The sequence below is a fragment of the Amblyomma americanum genome, chromosome 4, assembly GCF_052857255.1.
Source record: "Amblyomma americanum isolate KBUSLIRL-KWMA chromosome 4, ASM5285725v1, whole genome shotgun sequence".
Taxonomy (NCBI): domain Eukaryota; kingdom Metazoa; phylum Arthropoda; class Arachnida; order Ixodida; family Ixodidae; genus Amblyomma; species Amblyomma americanum.
The window spans coordinates 154132257-154152311 of NC_135500.1; the positions used below are offsets into that span (position 1 = coordinate 154132257).

General features: G+C 45.3%; 1 protein-coding gene and 1 long non-coding RNA gene across 2 annotated transcripts in view; one reads left to right on the plus strand and one right to left on the minus strand.

Annotated features, from left to right (window-relative positions):
• Positions 1-5988: 5988 nt before the first annotated feature.
• Positions 5989-6411, plus strand: LOC144130416 (uncharacterized). Its single transcript, XR_013314094.1, has 2 exons — positions 5989-6155; positions 6251-6411. It is a non-coding gene; the product is annotated as an uncharacterized LOC144130416 (long non-coding RNA).
• A 7231-nt stretch (positions 6412-13642) lies between these two features.
• Positions 13643-20055, minus strand: part of LOC144128541 (ankyrin repeat and BTB/POZ domain-containing protein 2) — a 116175-nt gene continuing 109762 nt past the window's right edge. Inside the window, exons 20-21 of the mRNA XM_077661996.1 lie at positions 19083-19503; positions 13643-18454 (exon numbers count right to left, since the gene is read on the minus strand). Of these exons, the coding sequence (XP_077518122.1) occupies positions 19132-19503 (372 nt within the window). The 3' untranslated portion in view covers positions 13643-18454; positions 19083-19131. The remainder of the gene's footprint in view (positions 18455-19082; positions 19504-20055) is intronic.

Below are 20055 nucleotides of genomic sequence, written 5' to 3' on the forward strand. Positions count from 1 at the left end.
CTAATTTAGACAACCTACTCGGCCTCTGCCCTCAACGTAACAGGAATTGGAAGAAGCCATAATATCATGATGCAAAATGACCTGTTAAAAGACATCTCTAAAGAACCGCCGCGAGCTGTATTCGGACGCGCTGAAAACTTTCGAGATATTTTAACTTTTTGCAAAGTCACCTGTCCAGTGTTTTCCGGCTGTGCGCCATGCAGCAAATCCCGGTGTAAAATTTTCTTACAGATGACGACGTCACAGGCAGCTGTTAGCACTTCTTCCAGCTACAGTGTAAGAATTAAAGTTAAATTCACCTGTGACAGTGAAAACGTAATTTATCTTCTAGAATGTTCCGCCTGTCAGCTGCTATATATAGGTCAAACTGCGACGTCTTTCAGACTGCGCTTTAACAACCATAAGACTCACAGGGCAAATCTGCCCTACCTGCCCTTGTCTAGGCATGTAAATGGTTCGGGTCACTCATTTGATAAATTAAAAGCCGCCATCTTGGAATGTGAGTTTCAATCGCACTACGACCGAGAAGTCAGAGAATAATTTTTAATTCACAACTTTAAAGCCGTCTCGTCAGGTATAAACCAAAGTGTAGGTAAGCTGTCTTATTCGCCCCATTTTTCTTAGCAACTTCTAGAGAACAGCTAGGGAGGCGTGACAGGTGTTTTTATTCCGTTTATACAATGCGTTGTACGTGACTAGACAATGGCTAGCTGTATTGTGATTGCATGCCACTGGGAATAATTGCCCTTTCGCGTGGTTTTATTCATTTTATTGCGTGTGTATACATATCGGAGGCAACGCATTATCATCCAGAATGCAGCTTCGCATCGGGTCCTTCTTTTCTTCTTTGCACCGGATCCTTTTGTTACGTGTCCGCTCCGCGTTATTCTGCACCTTGTAAGTTCCACACGTGTCTAGGTTCACTTGTTATTTTAGATGACCCCTGATGCATACCTTTAGCGCTTTTGCGATTGCATGATTTCGACCCAATTTTAGATTTTTTTAAATATTCATCGTCCTTGGTGCAGATATTGATAACGTCATTATATAAATTTAAGAGACTGCCCGGGTGCCGCTCAGTTTCTTCAGACGAAGGCCGGCCCCCGCCCGCAACGTCAAGAAAAGTACATATATCCCACCGGCGGCATATATATATATATATATATATATATATATATATATATATATATATATATATGTTACGAACGTAGGTTGCGTTGGCTCCGCAGAATAAAGATTTAAGAGAAGTGGGCACTTCTACAAAGACACTTTTATTTATCAACGTTTCGACCGCGGTGCGGTCTTCTTCAGGACTGTAGTGGTCTCGCGTCAGATGGACGTTTTAAGTGTGTGAGCTCAAGAGGAGGGAGAAAGGAGTGTTACACTCCTTTCTCCCTCCTCTTGAGCTCACACACTTAAAACGTCCATCTGACGCGAGACCACTACAGTCCTGAAGAAGACCGCACCGCGGTCGAAACGTTGATAAATAAAAGTGTCTTTGTAGAAGTGCCCACTTCTCTTAAATCTATATATATATATATATATATATATATATATATATATATATATATATATATATATATATATATATATATATATATATATATATATATATATATATATATATGTATGTGTGTGTGTGTGTGTGTGTGTGTGTGTGTGTGTGTGTGTGTGTGTGTGTGTGTGTGTGTGTGTGTGTGTGTGTGTGTGTGTGTGTGTGTGTGTGTGTGAAGGAAACCAACTCACGGAAACTAAGGTGCATAAGGGAACGTTTCTATTTTGTTTTTAATTTGTGGCGCTGAACGTTTGGAGAATAATACTTCACTTAATCTGTCTATTAAAGGAAATTAATTATAAAGCAGCAGAAATAACAACCATGCCACCGGTGGGATCCGAACCGACGACCTCTCTCTCTCTAAGACAGAATGGCGTATTGGCTTGGCCCTAAAACGTTGCTGCGATTGCAGAAATACATATTCTCGCAAATTATATGTTGCAGGGAAGCGTTATTTTGCAATCAGTATGTACTATAATAATAATAATAATAATAATAATAATAATAATAATAATAATAATAATAATAATAATAATAATAATAATAATAATAATAATAATAATAATAATAATCGTTTTTGGGGGGGAGGACCTGGCGCAGTATCTGTCTCATGTATCGTTGGACACCTGAACCGCGCCGTAAGGGAAGGGATAAAGGAGGGAGGATAATAAAATACGAGGAGGAGGGATAATAAAATATGATTACCGTAAATCGCAGTAAAATTAGCAGAAAAGCAGATAGGCGTAAACGACCACCCAATTTGCCCATGGCGAACGGTGGGATATATATATATATATATATATATATATATATATATATATATATATATATATATATATATATATATATATATAGAAGCTTCGCATTGTGAAAAACAGAAACTTCATTGGTGTAGTCTGCTTTTGCGGGACGCGCAGCTATGTCCGTGCATAGGATACGTTTGTGTCGCGAGAAACTTGTCCGAGCACCCGAGCCATCGCTTTTCTATGAGAAACTAGTTTGCGCGCATTAAGTGCCGGCTCTTGGCGTGTCCTGGCGCCGCAATTAAAGATTTTGCCAAGAAAATTTTCTTGCATTGGGAAGCGGTAACCTCTCCTACCACAAGTAAGTGACGGCCGTGTTCATCCTGACAAGCGCAGCATGGGGGTATTTGCGTGAATTAATTCATGAAGTGGAAGTCGTTCCTGCATGCAGAGCGCGGCCACCGCCAGTCTCCGAAATGAACCAAACGCAATACTCGGCGAGTGCGGTTAACATAAGTTGCGCTTGTCAAAGTGCTTTGCGCTTTTAAATACGAGAAATGTGCAGAGTGGTCACGGCAGCCGAGTAAACTGAGTTCTCAGTTCACAAAAATTATAAGATCACTGCGGCACCCGCACTGGAGGAATGCGTAAGCATTGACGCCTCCTCGTCTCTCTTTGCCTCCCTTTGCTCAACTAGTCGCCTCTCTTTGCTTCACTTGTCCGTTCTCACATTTACTCAGATTAAGCACTGCAATTATAATCAAGTTGAATGAATTAATGAATTTTATTTCCGTCATCATGAGGCCTCACGGTCGGGGCGTTTGCAATTAGGAGGGGGTGCCTCCCAGGCGGCTCTCAGCACCGGAGACCGCGGAAAGAGTCTTGTAGTAAGCCGTCTCCGCCTGGCAGATGATGAGTGCTTGCTGATCCGGGTCGTTGCTCCGGATCAGCTCTTCCCAGGTGGCAAGGTCTGGGATGCTTTGTGGTTTAGCCCCACCATTTTGAGTTTTCAAACTTGGCGCCACGCTTCGCTCCATCCACACTTACAGTTTTTCAAATTTATCGCCACGACTTAGCTCCGCCCACTGCCGGTGTTTTCAAATTTGGCGCCACTTTTTCTGCTTGCCCGCCCACTTTTGGGACATTTTTGGTTCTAATTAATTAACTAATTACGCCACATGCACCTCATGAGTTCCCCTGCGAGATTTTTTGGTGCTTTATCTAACGCAACCATTCTTTTTCTTATAACTGCATTCGTTCGAACGTTACCGTGATGTCAAGATCGTGATGACACGAAATCGCAAACAGCTATACGATGCTTACGCATTAAAAAACTTGTTCTCTTCTTTCACATTTCAGTGCACAGGTAGCATAGGTCCCCGCTGAGCAAATCCCAGATTGCTGCATAAATGGCTCCCAGTGAGGGGGCAAACGGAATTTAGGCCTAGCAGGCACTGTGTTCAGCTCCGTTCGAGTCTATGCAAGCGCCTTCGGATGCTTCGGATCTCAAATGAACTGCGTGCGCACCCCCACTACGCAACCGCAAAGCGCACAAAGCGTCAGCAAAAAGTACATAACGAAAACAAAACTGAACAACCAACAAAATCCAATCCGTAGCACAGTCAACAAGCTCCGATATGCTTGGCTGTCGCTAGGCAGACGGGCGCTTTCAGTCCGCGCCGCCGAAGCGCTAGAATCTTGATCCGGCCGTCGTTATCGCACCTCAGACACGACCAGCGGACGATAAGCTTTGCTTGCTGCTATGCTGGAAAGTAAAATACGGCGTGCTTTAGTGCTGTCACGATGGTTGGGCGCATAAGCGAATAAAGTGTTGAGTGCAAGCCAGATCATATCGGGTTCGTAGATCTGTATCGAAAAAATAAAAGCTTCAAGAAATAAGAACGGTGACTGGAAGTGATGCTGCACATGCGTGTTCTATCCTACGCCGTAGGAGCTGAGCTGCGGCCCGAGTTTCATCAGATTGAGAAGGAAGCCATGCCGCGAGTGTCTGACGCCGACGGGATCGAAATGGTCGCTTTATACCGCCAAGAAATTCCCCAGAGAAGAATCGCGGAGATTACTGGAAGAGCGCTTTCGACAGTCAACAGAGTTTTGAAAGCCTACAAAACTGAAGGTAGACTCTTGGACCTTCCTCACGGTTCGCGGCCACGTTCCACAACCACGGAGGAAGACCTACTGATCGTTGCAGCTGTAGAAAACCGTTTTTTCACAGCAGAGCAGATCAAAGACGAGCTCGGACTAAGCGTGGATGTACAAGTGGTCCGACAGCGCCTTCACGAAGCGGGCCTTCGAAACAGGGCAGCTGCAAGAAAACCTTTTTTTGCTTTCGGATCACCACAAAGCCGCCCGTCTACTGTTCGCACAATCGCATAAGGATTGGACTGTGAAGGATTGGGGCCAGGTGATGTTCACAAATGAGGGCACAGTTACCACAAAGTGTAACGACAGATGTGGCGTCAAGGCAATCATGGGTAAGCCTTTGTATCCCCGCGTTCTTTAATTCCTATGCTGTTTATATAGAAGTGGTCATGAATTCGCTCATTTAGTGCTAGTGTGGTAAAAGAAGTCTCAAAATGTAACGAATATAACCCGCCGACAATTGTTACATGAGAGTGCGATTGCCGAGTGCTTAGAGGACATAATATTGCCATATGCATTTTGCGAACTGCGTCGGTGGCATCGGTGTTGCTCCTTCGTTGAAAGTCGAGCAAGAATAATTGTTTGTGAGTGCGCGTGGACTACTTGCGAGCCAGCGGTTTGTGGTCATATTTTGCGCCCATGACAATATATATATATATAATTTCAGTGTGTTCAAGTCAGTAACATGTTCTGCAGTTACCTTGGCTACTTTTCGGTTGCTGCACGCCGTGAATTAATGGCTCAAGGTGCATTCTGAGCGAACTAATATAAACCATATTACAGTCACAGCGCGGTCCCTGCTTTAGTGTTGTGTGCCTGCTTAAAAAAATATACAAGTGCGCTTAGTTACAGCAGCGATTCTGCTAAACACGTTATACCATTTTGAAGCGTGCAGCACAAACTAGCTTTTTTAAAGATTTATGCTGCTTTGATCCCATCTCCTTCAAGCAAACAAGCCTCAGCGGGCGCTGCTCCATGAATGTGTGGGGAACCATCACAGCCGATGGCTTGGGCCCCCTTATATGGCTAGATCAACGGTTCACCGCAGAATAATACTGTGTAATCGAGCAGGTTGTCCTGCCCTATGCTTTGGATGGACCATCAAAGGATGGTCGCTGCGCCGGGCGCTTTCGGCGCGCCCGCCGCCGAAAGAGAAAGTGTGGAACTCTCTGGAAGGCTCTCGTGTGCACGCGCGCTCCCGATCGCATTCCAGCGCACGGCCCAGGTCCTCCTCTCTCGCGACCTTGACCTCGCTTGAGTTCTTACAAGCACACAGTCATCGTGACAGCACTAAAGCACGCCGTATTTTACTTTCCAGCATAGCAGCAAGCAAATCTTATCGTCCGCTGGTCGTGTCTGAGCTCATACACACGCGGTGCGATGACAGCCGGAACAAGATTCTAGCGCTACGGCGGCGCGGACTGAAAGCGCCGATCCGCCTAGCGACAGCCAAGCATATTGGAGTTGGACACGAATCCTCGGGCCAGCGGGCCGACGCTAGGCTGCGCTGATTGTATGGGAAACCACGCTTTCCGCTGTTCGCGTTTCTTTCCATCGTGATAGTACCTCAGGTGTAGTACCTACATGGTGGATGGAGTGTAAAGCCGTCAGCTTTAGTAAAACTATATATGTTTAAGCCGGAGCCGCCGAAGCTCAAGCCTCGTGTGACGGCAGATCAAAACAAGACTCAAGACCCAGTAAGTTGGCTTCTTGTCGTCAAGCCGGACTTTAGGAATGCAGTAACTTTTAGTGACTGTTACTTTCATGACTAAAGACTTTCTTTTTTTTACAGCGTCAGCTTAACGTTCCGTTTTCCGAAATCGTGAAGTCGTCTTCCGCGCCCGACCGCGGCGGCCGCGGTCGCGTTTCGATGGAGGCGAAACGCAAAAGGTGCCTGCAGCGTGTGTTGTGCGATGTCAGTGCACGTTAAAGATCCCGAGGTGGTCGAAATTATTCCGGAGCCCTCCACTACGGCACCTTTCTTATTTCACTTGATCCCATCCTTCCTCCCTTCCGGGCCCTAACGGCGCAGTTCGGGTGACCATCGATATGTGAGACAATTGCTGCACCATTTCCTTTCCTCAAAAACCAATTTTATATTAAACTTTTTTTCATCCTCTTCGGGCGGGGACGCCCACCACCGACGAGGAGGCGTCATGCACTGGGCAGTGCAGGAGTCCATATGCTCGAGACCAGACAATAGACGACATAGCAAGTAAGTGAGATGCAAGAGTTCTGCAACATGCTGACCATCAAACACCCGGGTGATATAAGTTAGTGTAAGGGCCACTACCACCCCCACTTGACACCCGAAAATTTGGAACAAAAAAAAACAAGCAAATAGCCGTTTGTTCACGTGTGTACGGGTGTTCAGCATGGTGTTATACAATATATTGACATCACTGCGAACATGACTGATTTCCGCAATGCTTTTGGCAGCAGAGCAAGTGTGAAAAGCAGGTAACGCGAGATCCACTTCCCAGCGATGGCGGCAAGCCTCGAGTGCGAAACACCACTTCGAGCCGTCAGCCAAACCATCTCATTGACGAACGCCGAACCGCATCGCTGCACGAGAGTCCTTCGAAGGATTCTGGCTATAAGCACATATGTTTCCACCTTAATTCTTATTAGTAATAACTTTGGAGTGACGTGAGGCCTGCCATTATGAAAGCGATCTACCAGCTTGTGTTACCGCGGGCTTTTCCTGCCAGACGTTTCCCAGTGTCAGTGCATTGTCCTATGTAGTCCACAATTACTAACCACAGTAATTAGTCTTGTAATACGTACTGTGGCACAAATGGGGTATGTGGAATCTGGATTCCACTGTAGACGGAAAATGCACTTTTGCACAGAGTCCATACCGCGTCAAAATATAAAAGACAAAGTGCGGCCCTTTCAGTCTAGCGTGCATGCTCTATTCGACAGCATCAACATTTAATTGCACTTCGGGCAGCCAGATTGCACTGTCATTTGCAGCACCATTTGGATGGGCGTTTAGATGCGAGCGTCGTGCTCGGTACGCTGGCGAACACTCTCGGAACGCTTGCCGCAAACACTGCCCAACAGGACTCCACGAAGATCCAAACCTAAAGAATTGGTCAAAAGTTCCTGGGTCACATGGTCTGCTTTTCAGCTATGTAGTGGGACATTGATGACAATGAACCTGCCTCCGAAGGTCAATCTATAGAGGGCAAGGAGGAAGCTCAACTTCTCTGCTGAGTGCCTTGGTAGTCTCAGCCAGGCACTGTAAGCTCCCAAGTATACTGCTCGAAAGAAGACCTTGTGGCCTGGAAATTTTTGACCAACCATGTATGTACAGGCTGTTTCACAGTTAGAGGGAAATTCGGAGCGCGTCGCTTCGCGATGCGGCGAGCTGTGGAATCACGCGCCGCTGGGAAGCTAGCGCATGCGCTGACGGCTGAGGGGCGGAGTCTCGCCGCGTCGTCTGCTACGGCGCGGGTGCACTCCGCTCGGTCGAAAAGCAGGTGGATTTCAAGGGCAGGGCCACGGCTCTCATCGTTTTTTGTAGCAGCTGAGCTTATAGACGAAAAGAAAGGTTTTGCCGCGCCAACCTCTGATCCTGGCAGTAATGCTATTGTATAAACCACCTTCGCAGTATGCTTCATTTATATTTTCTTTTCCGAAACCGCAGTACTGATATCGTTCAGTTCTAGAAACGCAGCGTGATGAAGACAAATTTGACGCGCTATTACTTGGAGCGCGAAAGAGAAAAACCAATCCCGTACAGCCGTATGGATCAGACACAACAAAACGAATGAATATTATGAAGTCATGTTTACAGAATATGCTCTGAAAGTGCTGCTTCTTGGCCGCAGTTGACTGCCCCGGACAGCATGTAGCTGCCGGTAATACAAACGTCATGTTCCGGAATGAGCCTCTGTTCACGGCGGTCCCGATGACAATGCATATTTCGCGCGGCATAGAAGCATAAAGAGAATCAGTAAATGCCGTGTTTATTCCCAGCACGTCGAAATCGGTAATACTGATGAAGGCGGCGGTGACTCAGCGTTCCTTAAAATAAAATAGATGTCATCTCATTGCTTTCGTCATAGTGGGAGGCATTATTCTTCGCAAGCGCAAGCAGCATTTTTGAACTCTGTACTGTTCAAGATAGTTCAAGATAGATTTGGCTTTTTCAATGGCCCGTGTACCAGAGAACGAAAGGATGAAGATGGTGCACCTCTGTTTTCGAAATTACACTCAGAAACAGATTGCTGAGACGACAGGTCGTCCGATAAAAACAGAACAGAATTTTACAGGCCTTCAAGAAAGAAGGGCGCATCAAAGATGCCTCTCGAGGACGTCCACCAAGGGCTACAACTGAGGAAGAAGATTTGTGGATTGTGGCAGCTGCGGCAGACAATCCCCGTGCCTCTCTGCAAGAAATCCGCAAGAGCTTGAACTTGAATGCTTCCAAGGCTACCGTCAGCCGTCGACTTAACGCTGCTGGCCTAAACAGCCGATCGGCCGCTCAAAAGCCTCTACTTCGCAAAAGAAACAAAGAAAAGCGGCTTGCTTTTGCACAAGACCATCAAAGTTGGACGGCCAGAGAGTGGAAGACAGTGGTCTTTAGCGACGAATCCACGTTCACGTCCTCGTGTGACCAGAGAGGGCGAGTATGGCGCCCAGCCAGGACACGGTAAGCTATTCAGTTCAGCATAACTTTATTGTTTCAACCGGTCCTACTACCTACTCTTATTCTTTAGAACGAATTGTTTTTCATGTATGACATTAAGATATTATGAGTTTATAATTAGTTTTGCTCTCCTCGCGCGCTGCTTCAGTGTAATTTGTTTACTATTGCGCACATGAATGTTTCGTCGTCTATAAAAATATAACGTTTCGAGTAATGCCATGAACCACTGGAAGCTTTATTTGTCGTTGCCTTCAACAGCCGCCGGCGCACGGCCTTATCACTGTGATTGTAGTGCATGGAATGACCTTGTTCGTGCTTGTTGTCGCGAGCCGCGGCTTTATCACATTCTTTGATGTGCGAGATGTGCCGAGACTTTCCCGAATTATTACGCGAGGGACAACTGTTTCTGTATCGTTCGAGACGTTTCCAGGTTCCCTAGGCCAGTTATCTAGACGGTTCTTCGCCCACTTTAAATTGAGCGCTGACAAATGCAACGGGCATTTGTATAGATCGACGACCGCCGAGCACCCTTGCTGCTATCGCCGCAGGCGATTGCTTAGTTCTTATGTGGGCGCAAGACAGCCTAATAAAAAGCTTACACCAGTGAATTTCAAGCCTACTCATTTTTCGCCATCGGCATTGTCACCTGGTAGTTTACAAGAACTTCTTGTTGGGCTAGTTGGTGCATTGCTTTGAAGAACCAAGTTGCGCATTCAAAAGAGACAAAACACAGGAAAACACAAAGGAGACAGGAAGAGCGCTCTTTCTGTCTCCTTGGTGTTTTCCTGTGGTCGTCTGTTTTGAATGCGCAACTTGGTTCTTCAAAGTATTGTCCCCACTACGTGACAGTATCTTTGAGCCAAGTATGGCAGAATGATTTGGTTATCAAGTAAGGCAAGTCAACCATGGCACTACTTACTCTCATCTCTTTCGCGATTTCAATATCCGTTTAGGGGAAGTGGATGTGCTGTGATTACGGCTTTAGTGGAAATCCCTGCCGTGGACATGAACCGATTATATTGTCAAGATTAACTTATAAACATCAACCCATACATCCGGTATTAGATATTGGCAGTTCATACAACTCATTTGTTTTTATTTTCAGATACGATCCACACTACATGCAACGGGTCGCTGCTAGTGGCCGCACAACCGTAAGCGTGTGGTCGTGCATAACAAAAGATGGCCTTGGACCACTGATACGCCTCGAAGGCAAGCTCTGTGCTACAAAGTATGCAGGGATCATCGACGATGTGTTGATTCCGCACCTGCTTGACGGCCCGTTTCCGGAAGGGGACTACATATTTCAACACGACCGGTCGCCAATCCATACCGCTGGCGTGGTAAGCAAGCTGCTAGAAGAGCGCGGTGTCACCGTCCTGGAGTGGCCGCCCCAGTCCCCGGACCTCAATATCATTGAGAATGTCTGGGGCTCAATGAAATCCTCCCTGGCGCGCCATTCTCTGCAAGGGTTATCCGAAGATGGCCTCTGGTCCATCATTCGCAGCGAATGGGACGAGCTGCGAAAGAACACGGCGTTGACTGAATCACTCTACGCTTCTCTGCCCTCACGAATGGGCGCTGTCATCACTGCCACTGGGGACCTGACAAGATACTGAGAGAAGTTGCAAACGTTATACGCCCATTCTCTATCGGTGGCTGAGGGCTGTGAAACCATTCCCTTTGGCAGGGTGCAGCACATTTAATGAATTTTGTTTAAGTAACATTGCACCATCACTATTAACATTTCATTCCGTCCAATTAGCTCAGATGTGCGAAATCTTTTTCTTCTGTTTCCTTTTTTCAATTTTGTGGGGAATAAACACCAAGAAATTGCGCTGCAAATTTTGGTTTGCTTTGTTTTCTCGGGTAATACGGTAGAACACACATGTAAGGAAATTAGTATTGCTATCTTGGAAAACAAGAAACGATGCTGATTGTTTTGGTTTGATTTGCTTTATAGGGTTTAACCTCCTAAAGCGAATCAAGTTATGAGAGACGCCGTAGTGGAAGGCTGCGGAAATTTCGCCCACCTGGGATTCTTTAGCGTGCTTTGACATTGCAAAAAACAGGGGTGCCTTGCTTTTTGCCACCACCGAAGACCGGCCGCTACAGCCGTGCATTTCGATTCAGCATTCAAGCGCACTAACCACTGAGTCACCGTGGTGCGGAGAAGCATGCTGTCAAAGGTGGTATATAGAAGAGTAAAAGTTGCACTAACAAATGTTCTTTACCATACCTGCTCAGTTCCCATAAAAAAACGATGAAGGCCGTGCGCTGCCTTTCTAATCTTCCTGCTTTCAGACTGAGAAGAGCGCACCCGCTCCGTAGCAGACGACGCGGCGAGACTCCGCCCCTCAGCCGCCAGCGCAGACTGCGCTTGCGCGAGCTTCCCAGCAGGGTGCGATTCCAGCGCTCGCCGCATCGCGAAGCGACGCGCTCCGAATTTCCCTCTAACTGTGAAACAGCCTGTACCATGACTCTGTAGGCACAACTATTCTCACTGAGTGCTGCCGGAGCTGTCACTAAAATTTGCATTACAATTGGCAATCGTCCTGTGCTTTTGCCACGACCATCCTGCATTGTAATTTTGTTGACCTTTTTATCTTTGCGTATTCTAAATATTAATGTAGTTTTTTAGTAGCTGCATTGACATTTTACTTTACTAAGACGTACCAGTGTAATCAGATTGCTGCTAGTTAGCCCCTTGTTCCTTTTTTTTAAAGGGGCTGTGAAACACCGCTTGAACGGATGCCGGTTACACTTCAGATGGATTCTTTATGTCGCACAGATGCTGACTCAAAAAGAATTACAAGAATCGATGCATAGGAACGGGAGTTATTCAATGAAGAAATTTCAAAATACAAGCAAACAAAATGCTGCCCTCAACTCTATTTTCGCGCAGCTTCCCATTCCCATTTCACTCTCCCAATGACGACACACTGTGCGACCAATCAAAACAGCCTATCTTAGCACGTGGCGGAAGTTTACACTCCATGGTCGCCTGTTCTCTGTAACTCGTTCATGCCAAGGCTGGCGGCGCCGTTTGCGTGGTTACAACAACCATATGAACGCCCAGCTCACCCAGCGATGCTTCATCGTCAGCACGACGGCGCAGAAGGGAACACTGATCAGTGACGTTCCCTTACTTATGGATCCCATCTCGAACGCGAGATACCATCGCCCCTAGCACGCTGGTTGATCACGGCGAGCAAGGAGCGCGCGCTGTTGACGGGAACGTGGCGCCATCTGGCGCCGCCGCCCGGTGATCCTCCACAAGCTGACGATGCGCACTGTCTGTTAAATGTGAACTGAACGCTTCATTCCTTGTGACCGAAACGAACGCTTATAGAGTGAAATGGCTCGATCGGATCAACTCTGCAAAGCCGCTCTCAGATACATAGAGAGTACCTATAAGTGTTATAGGTCGTAGGATGTTTACAGAGAGGTGCAACGTCCATCAATGCAAAAAGTAGCCAGAGCCTCTAGTGGTGTATTTTTGTTTTACTTGCTTTACAGTGCTTTTATCTAGGGCAAACAAGTTGGTTTTGTTAATGTAATATAGAACACAAAAACTTGACAAAACGTATCTCTAGTTATTAACACAATTTGCAGTATATTTACTCTTTGTCCGATTATAAAGCTTGCCCTCCGTGATGTCATATCCGATGCTAAAAATCACCACTGTATGGTGACACCGTCAGCGCCATGAATTTGTTTTAGCGAGCTAATCGAAATATTAAAAACAGGAGTATACGTTGTACGACCCATGCTAATAGCATCACTATAACTCCTTCTATGCAACCAACGGGCAAAACAATGCACTGAAAATGTGTTTCGGGGCCCCTTTAAATCCGAAATGAACTTCAGATCGCTATCAACAATAATGCTTCAGGACAGAGAAAAAGGAAAGGCTGTTCTAATTAGGGGAAAAGCAAGTGATAAAAAGCGGTGAGAGAAGAGAAAGGAGGCATGTAGGATAAGGGTGCAACAACAACAGCAAAAACAGTTCATGATTTGATTTATGGGGGTTTGACATCCCCAAGCGACCCAGGCTATGAGGGATGCCATAGCAAAGGGCTCTGGAAATTTCGACCACCTGGGGTTCCATTGAGAGTTACACATTCCATAAGCTACCCAAAGGGCGAGCTCAAAAAGGTGCTTGCTCGCTGGACCGGGGATTGGTGCATGCAGTTGCCTCCAGCCGATGACAAGGGGGATAGAGTTCATGCTAACTAACGACCATCCTTACATGTAAAAAAATTTGTAAATGAGGGCATGCATTGATTAGCTGACGCGAGATGCTGCTTCTGTAACACAGAGATGGACTTACCTCTGCTCCTGAGCAACACCCGACTCCCAGAAGTCACCTGAGCGCATGCTTTATATATACGAACGATTTGGGGGCAGGAGAAGCGATCGATATACAGTGGTGTGTTCTGGCAGTGAGTGTGGAGCTGACTGCCAACAGCCATATGCGCTTCAAAGTGAAAGCTGCACAGTGAGTGTGATAAGGAAAGTTGCAATGTGCGTGCTGCAAAATTATTTTATTCTTCATTCACAGGTGACAGCACTGGTGTTATTCCTGTTGCTTGAATAACGAGTCAGTGACAAAAGAAAAATATACAGAGCCAGTGTGCTCCATACATTGCATTCATGGTTATTTCACTTGCTGTTCGTTTCACCGACCTAGCAGGCAACTGAAATGCCATTTGTTGCATGTACCAGTTAAAGATGACATGGAACATGCACCAGGAGCACACTCAACAACAGACTCGGTGTGCGACAACACAGAACCATGTGCACAACAAATAGAACCCTAAAACGAAGGCTTTACAGAATCCCCGAATGAACAATTACACAAGTATATTCGTGTTGTGCTATCGTGCACGCCTTAGACACTTATTGTGATACCGTTCGTGTCCAGGCCTGTTACAACACTTGAGGGAAACAAACAGAAACAATGAACTTTTGGCAACAGTGTCTTCATGAAACATGCAAGCCCTTTAACCATTATCCGTTGGTTGTTCCCATGTAAAACTATAGCGCACTGCAGTTCTTCAAAGCCATGGGCATGCAACACATTTGCTTCTAGCAATGTAGCACAGAGGTCTGCCTTCGGTGGGATGAGACCGTGTCTTATGTACACTATTCGCACATGCTGCGAGTTGTTTGTGCGCATAAAAGTAATATAAAAAAGGCACGAAAGACACGCACTGAGGTAGCTTGTGAAAGAGGCATTAAAAATGGCAACTACAAGAATCCTAAGGAGCATCTAGCGCAAACAACACAAAGAGGCTTCGGCAGTGTGAGTATTTCTTGTTTGCCTCTATTTTTTGTCACATATTGCCCACTTTGCGGCACATGTGGTGATGTGCATAATGTGGACAATATGTTCATTAAGACAGTCTTCTTGGCTGCGTTGATGAAAGCATGCATTTGGTCATTGCTGCTGGCTCCAATGCGTTAAGTACTTTTGTTATTTTCATTAGGAAATGGACAGATTACGAGATTTGGTTCAATCTGTTGCAGTTTCCAGAAAGTTCGCTTTTATCACACTCCCCATCTGGGGCCCAGTGTCACTGATTACAAATGCTTTGCAATGCATCTGGGCACTTTGTTGCAATGGCCAACACAACTTGCAAATCAGAATGTTGTGCTGCTCATTTGATATAATATTGTACTTTTTCTTTACCAGCAGATTGATACAAAGTGAATGTTCACAACAGATAATCTTTCGAGACATCTTGTCCACACTCTCCTCAAAAATACTCAGTTGGGATAGCTGACTGACAGGTTTAATAATTTATTTGTGTATGAAAACATCACTAGATGTTGCAAATAAAAGAGAACTTCCTTGTCTACGTAAGATACTACCATTATATAATGAAAGCTTAGTGAATGCTAAACCACAACATGCACCTGATAATTTAAAAATGCTTATGCCCTCCCCTCCTATTTTTCTCAGAGATTTATGTTCAAGTAAAGCAACATGACTTGAATGTGAGAAGCTACACTCTAAACTCTCAGAAGCATAGCTATGTTTGGCACAACACCGCAAGTAAATAAGTAAAGAGTGGCCATGATACAGCCACGCAGGCTTAGAATGCATAGCCCTGGATTACTGAAGTTTTGAAAAAGAAGTATTTGATATTCCTAACTAATTCAAAAGATCGATTTTTTTCTGTCTGGTCCAACCAATATAACGTAAATAAAAAACATATGACTGGTCCCATCAGGCTTTCTTGTGCACACAACGTGATCTGGAATGGACCAAAAGTAAATTAAAACTACATGTTATAAAAGCCAGGCAAAGAGGGAATGGCACTGAGACAGAACAAGCTTACAGAATGGTAGAAAGGTGTGCTATAAATTCAGCATTTGTAATGGGTTGTGCCTTCCGTTGACTCAAGAATGAAGTTTGTGTCCTCGAGATAGAGGAAAAAACCACAGAGAGACCAGGTTAAACTTCCACCCTTTCCTGCTCAGAAGCAGTGCAACAGAAGCAGTGCAAAATATTCATTACATGTGCTCCCACATAGTGTCGATAAAGTCATTGAAATTTATGCAATTTGTTAGTTTGCAAGTGAATAACAAGTTAGAAAAAAAGTTTTTTGGTGACCAATTCTAATCGAGTAGCCACACCTGAATTTCGCATGTTGTGCACATAAATTCACAACAAAGATTGCTTGATTAAAGTGACTTACACATACATCAGCAAGTACATGTTTGTGAAAACCTATCAAAACATCACAGCAGAGAACCAAGTCACAAAAACCAAACACTCTCCCTCTCCTGTAGATGGTTGACCCGAAAGCACATGACCAAAGGAAAGCTTGAAACAGCCATTTAGTATTCTTTATCTGCCAGCATCCCCTTTTGCTTGCAAAATAGGCACCTATGTTGCAAGTGCACAAACCTAACCACGGTTGTAGAGAAGCATAAACTAAATATGATGCTGTCTGTTGCTGTGTGAAAAAAGATTAGTTAGAAGTGAACAGTTTTGCACGATTATTAAACAGAGGTGCAAAAATACGAAAAAAGCAAGAGTAAGCTGGCACCCAAGACTAAACGCCACCAGGCTTCACTATAGGAAGGTGGTCACGTGACACCCGGCACCAGTTTAACCTTCTTCATAACTTTACGCTGGTCCCCTGCTGACCAAGAATAAGTGTCACTTTTGGCAATTATAATATGAACAATGCCTTCTGCTTGTTGGAGTACAAAACAGACGATCGATTACAATCTCTCAGCAGAACAAAAACACAATACGCTTAGCACGGCACATAGCAGAAACAAAGGTTGACATACAAAACAGTGACAAACGAGTATTCAGTCAGGCCTGGGAGTTAATGCGCATGCACATTTTGTAACTGTTTATTTTTCTGCGCGCTGTCCTCTTAACTGTATGTACAAACATGAAGCATGGATTAGAATAATTTAGATCAATGATGGCTATTCACCACTGCTGAACACACCATGCATGCCTGCGGTAACATGATATCCATTGCAACCGTGCTACGCACTGTTTCACACATTAGTTTGTACCACAAGTGTTGCACACAGTGACAATACTGCGGTATTCTTTACATGGGAAAACACTGTCGAGTATGCAACCAGGGCATCGGAAGCTTCACTGAGCCCAGTACCCAACAGAGCTGGGCACACTTCTTCTCCTTGGCAGCAAGAAACACGAAGACATTTACATGGTAGGAGTTTAAACAATAGTCGACTGGGCTGGTATAAGCAGTCACCACTGTGTATTTTGCTTTACAATTCTTCAACAGTCAAAATTGTTCTGGCGGCCGCTCACTTACTGCGCAACACTCAAATGGGACCAACTGTCATATGGAACACAATAGTCAGGTCTCCCAGTATAGGATTCAAGAAAGGGGCAGAAGAACAAGGTTGCGACACCCAACATGTCACAGCCAAGCTAGTGACTGAAGCCGCTCAAGTTGAAAGAGGATAAAGAGACGCAAACACGACATTTTACCACTAGGACATATGCCACTTCATTACTTATGAGACATGCAATGGCTGCGCGACAGTCGCAGGTGAGCCCTAGGCCACATTTTCAACTGAACACATAAACGAAACTCCAGCTTGGCACTATTTTATCAGTTCATTGTTAACCATGGCATCTTCATTGGTCCCAAAGTTTTGTAGTAGTGAACCTATATGCATGCACACTAAGGCAGGGATGCAAGAATTCCCAGATTCGCTCAGTTATCAATGCAGCTTTGCTGTTTCTTAGTTGGGTACAACTCGAGAACGAAGGGCAAATGCCTCTCAAAGGAGGCCCTCCGGCCAATGGCATCGACCGATTCTCATGACGTCATTGTTAAATTGCCTTAGGGAGGGAGGGATGAAAGGAGATTAACCACAGCTTAGTCGGATTAATGGTGCTGTCATAAAAATCGATCGACCCCATTGGCTGGAGGGGCTCTTTTGAGCACCATCTGCTGCTTTCGTGTTTGAGTTGTATCAGACTACTGTCCCGATTTGCTCACCCTCATAGTTTTTGTGAAAGTTTCAAATGCGGCAAAATTCACTGTTGGGATGTGGCCCTCTTTTGCTTGATTGTTGTGCAGAGTAGCTGGCACACGTGAGTACCCCATTTCTGGCACTTTTCTTCTGGCACAAAAGCACTACCTTGGAGGGTTAGTGGCTTCATGAGTACACTCTATTCATAAAGGCTAAACCAAAAAAAAATGCTAAACCAACTGTCCCGGCAACATGTCTTACTGAGGCAAAGAAATGTTCACGTGGCTGGAAGACATACTTCATGGCGCCACCTCTGGAACAGCAGTTCCCAACATAAAAATGAACTTTAGACACACTTTGCAAGTTCAGCATTCCTATCAAATGGAACAGAAAAGCATATAACTTCAATCGGCACAAAGGACCGCAAGAGACAGGTGCAGTCGGCGATCTTTCTCAATATCAAGGTGCAAGCTAAGTCCTGAGGCTGTCAACATTACTGTTAACCACAGCACGTCAGCACCACATTGTCGGTCAGTACAGCATCATCGTATAACGTGGCACGAAGTGGAAGCACTGGGGTAAGCACATAGGTCCGTCTCTACTGGTGACGTCATTCAAGCTTTTAAGGCACACAGGACAGAAAATGTCACACTGCGATGCAGGCACACACTTTTGTCTACATTTGCCAGGTCAGTTGAAGGTTCTGGCAATGTTGTCTGTTGAAGCCAGGATGAGGAACATCACTGTCGCCGTGATGTGCAGGGATGTTGTCTCCGTGTCCTGATATGTGCAACAATGGTGCTTGCACAGATGGAGTTATCAGGAATGCAGGCTTCCTGTCACGGCTTCTTTCTGCAACCATATCAAGAAAATGCATTTTTCTTTCATCACTTTTGGACGTTAAACTCCCATAAACCTAAACCTTTCATTGATGCAGCTAGTGCTGTGTATTTGTAGCGTTCAGGTAAAAGTTCGAAATGCATAAGGTAATTATAAAGCAATGAAGCTACTTTCCCACAACAACAGCCCACGACACCAGCCCAATCAGCACTGAGAACAGGATCAGACTAATAGTGTGGCAGCATGATCAGAATATCATGCAGATATTTTAGATGCAGCCTTCACGGTTCACGCAGGACAAGGACATTCGCTAGCAACACTGCACATCGTCTTATGCTTGAGCTAAATGAAACAGATACATGTACTGCATATTTTTGTAAATTTAATTATCGGCGCTCTGCAGTCTGAGTTTCATACTTATTACTTCCTTTTACAGAAGCCTGTGGACCTGTTTAGTATGTTCTTGATACTACTGTTCACTTGACTGCACCTTACAGGTTCCACTTATCACTGCCAAAGGCAGTGGAGCTATCCCTCTAAATTCCTAGAAGCTATGCAGAGACTGCCAAACTTCCATCTAACCTTTGCTTTCACCATGGAACATCTCATTAAGGCATTCCAAAAAATCCATGGTTCCCACCTAATTCGTCTTGTCCATTGGCGAGGATATGCAGAGGCTGGTACAGCCACTACTTGTTGGGGCCAACAAGCCTCATCTTGGCGTCGTGGCCTGTGGAAGCTCGCTTGCCAGCCAGTGACCTTGTCATGGCCACCCGCTGTTTTACCCGTGCCTGAAGTGTGAGCAACAGGCCACTGAGGACATCATGGTTGTGTAGGCGCTTGCCGAACAGCAGTTTGCGCACGCCATCATCATAGCTGAGCAGCGCAACGAGGTTCTGGAGCAGGAATCCTTGGCAGTACTCCAGAAGCTGGACAGCATTGTACACCTTTGCATGCACATACGTGGCGACCACATTGTCCAGATCCACACATTTGGAGCAGCGCGCCTCGCAGAAGCGCACGAGACCATCCAGTTGGAAGAAGGTGGCAGCCGTCAGAAGCTGGGCACGAAAGCAGTCGTTCAGATGTAAGTACATGTCATAAATTATGCCTGATAAGGGGCCCAAGTTTCAGGCTTATTACGATAAAAACACGGCAGTGTAAAAGGCCGTAAGTTTGCCTGATGAACCAATTTATCTGCCTAAAGGACCATAGACACTAATATTAGTTGCCCGTTTCCTGCTTTTAAATGATGCATTACCAATTAAATGACATGTTTCACGATGAAGTGTTCAACTACAACCACATAGTAATTTAAGTAATTTATAATTGAATTTCTTCTTGAAGTTTTTTTCCGTTTCATCAACCGAACGATGGCTGTGACGTGTAGTTGGTGTTTAGGTCACGTGAGCCACGAAAACACTGAAACATAGTTTTAATTCACTGAAACACTTAAAGCAGCAGCTTGAAGAGCTGGGATGACAATAAACTACGTATAAGCAGTTATATTGTCATTTTTTTCAAGTCTCGCACGACCTAAACACCAACTACACGTCACAGCCATCGTTTGGCTGATGAAAACGAAACCAAAACAGCATCAAGAATAAATTCGA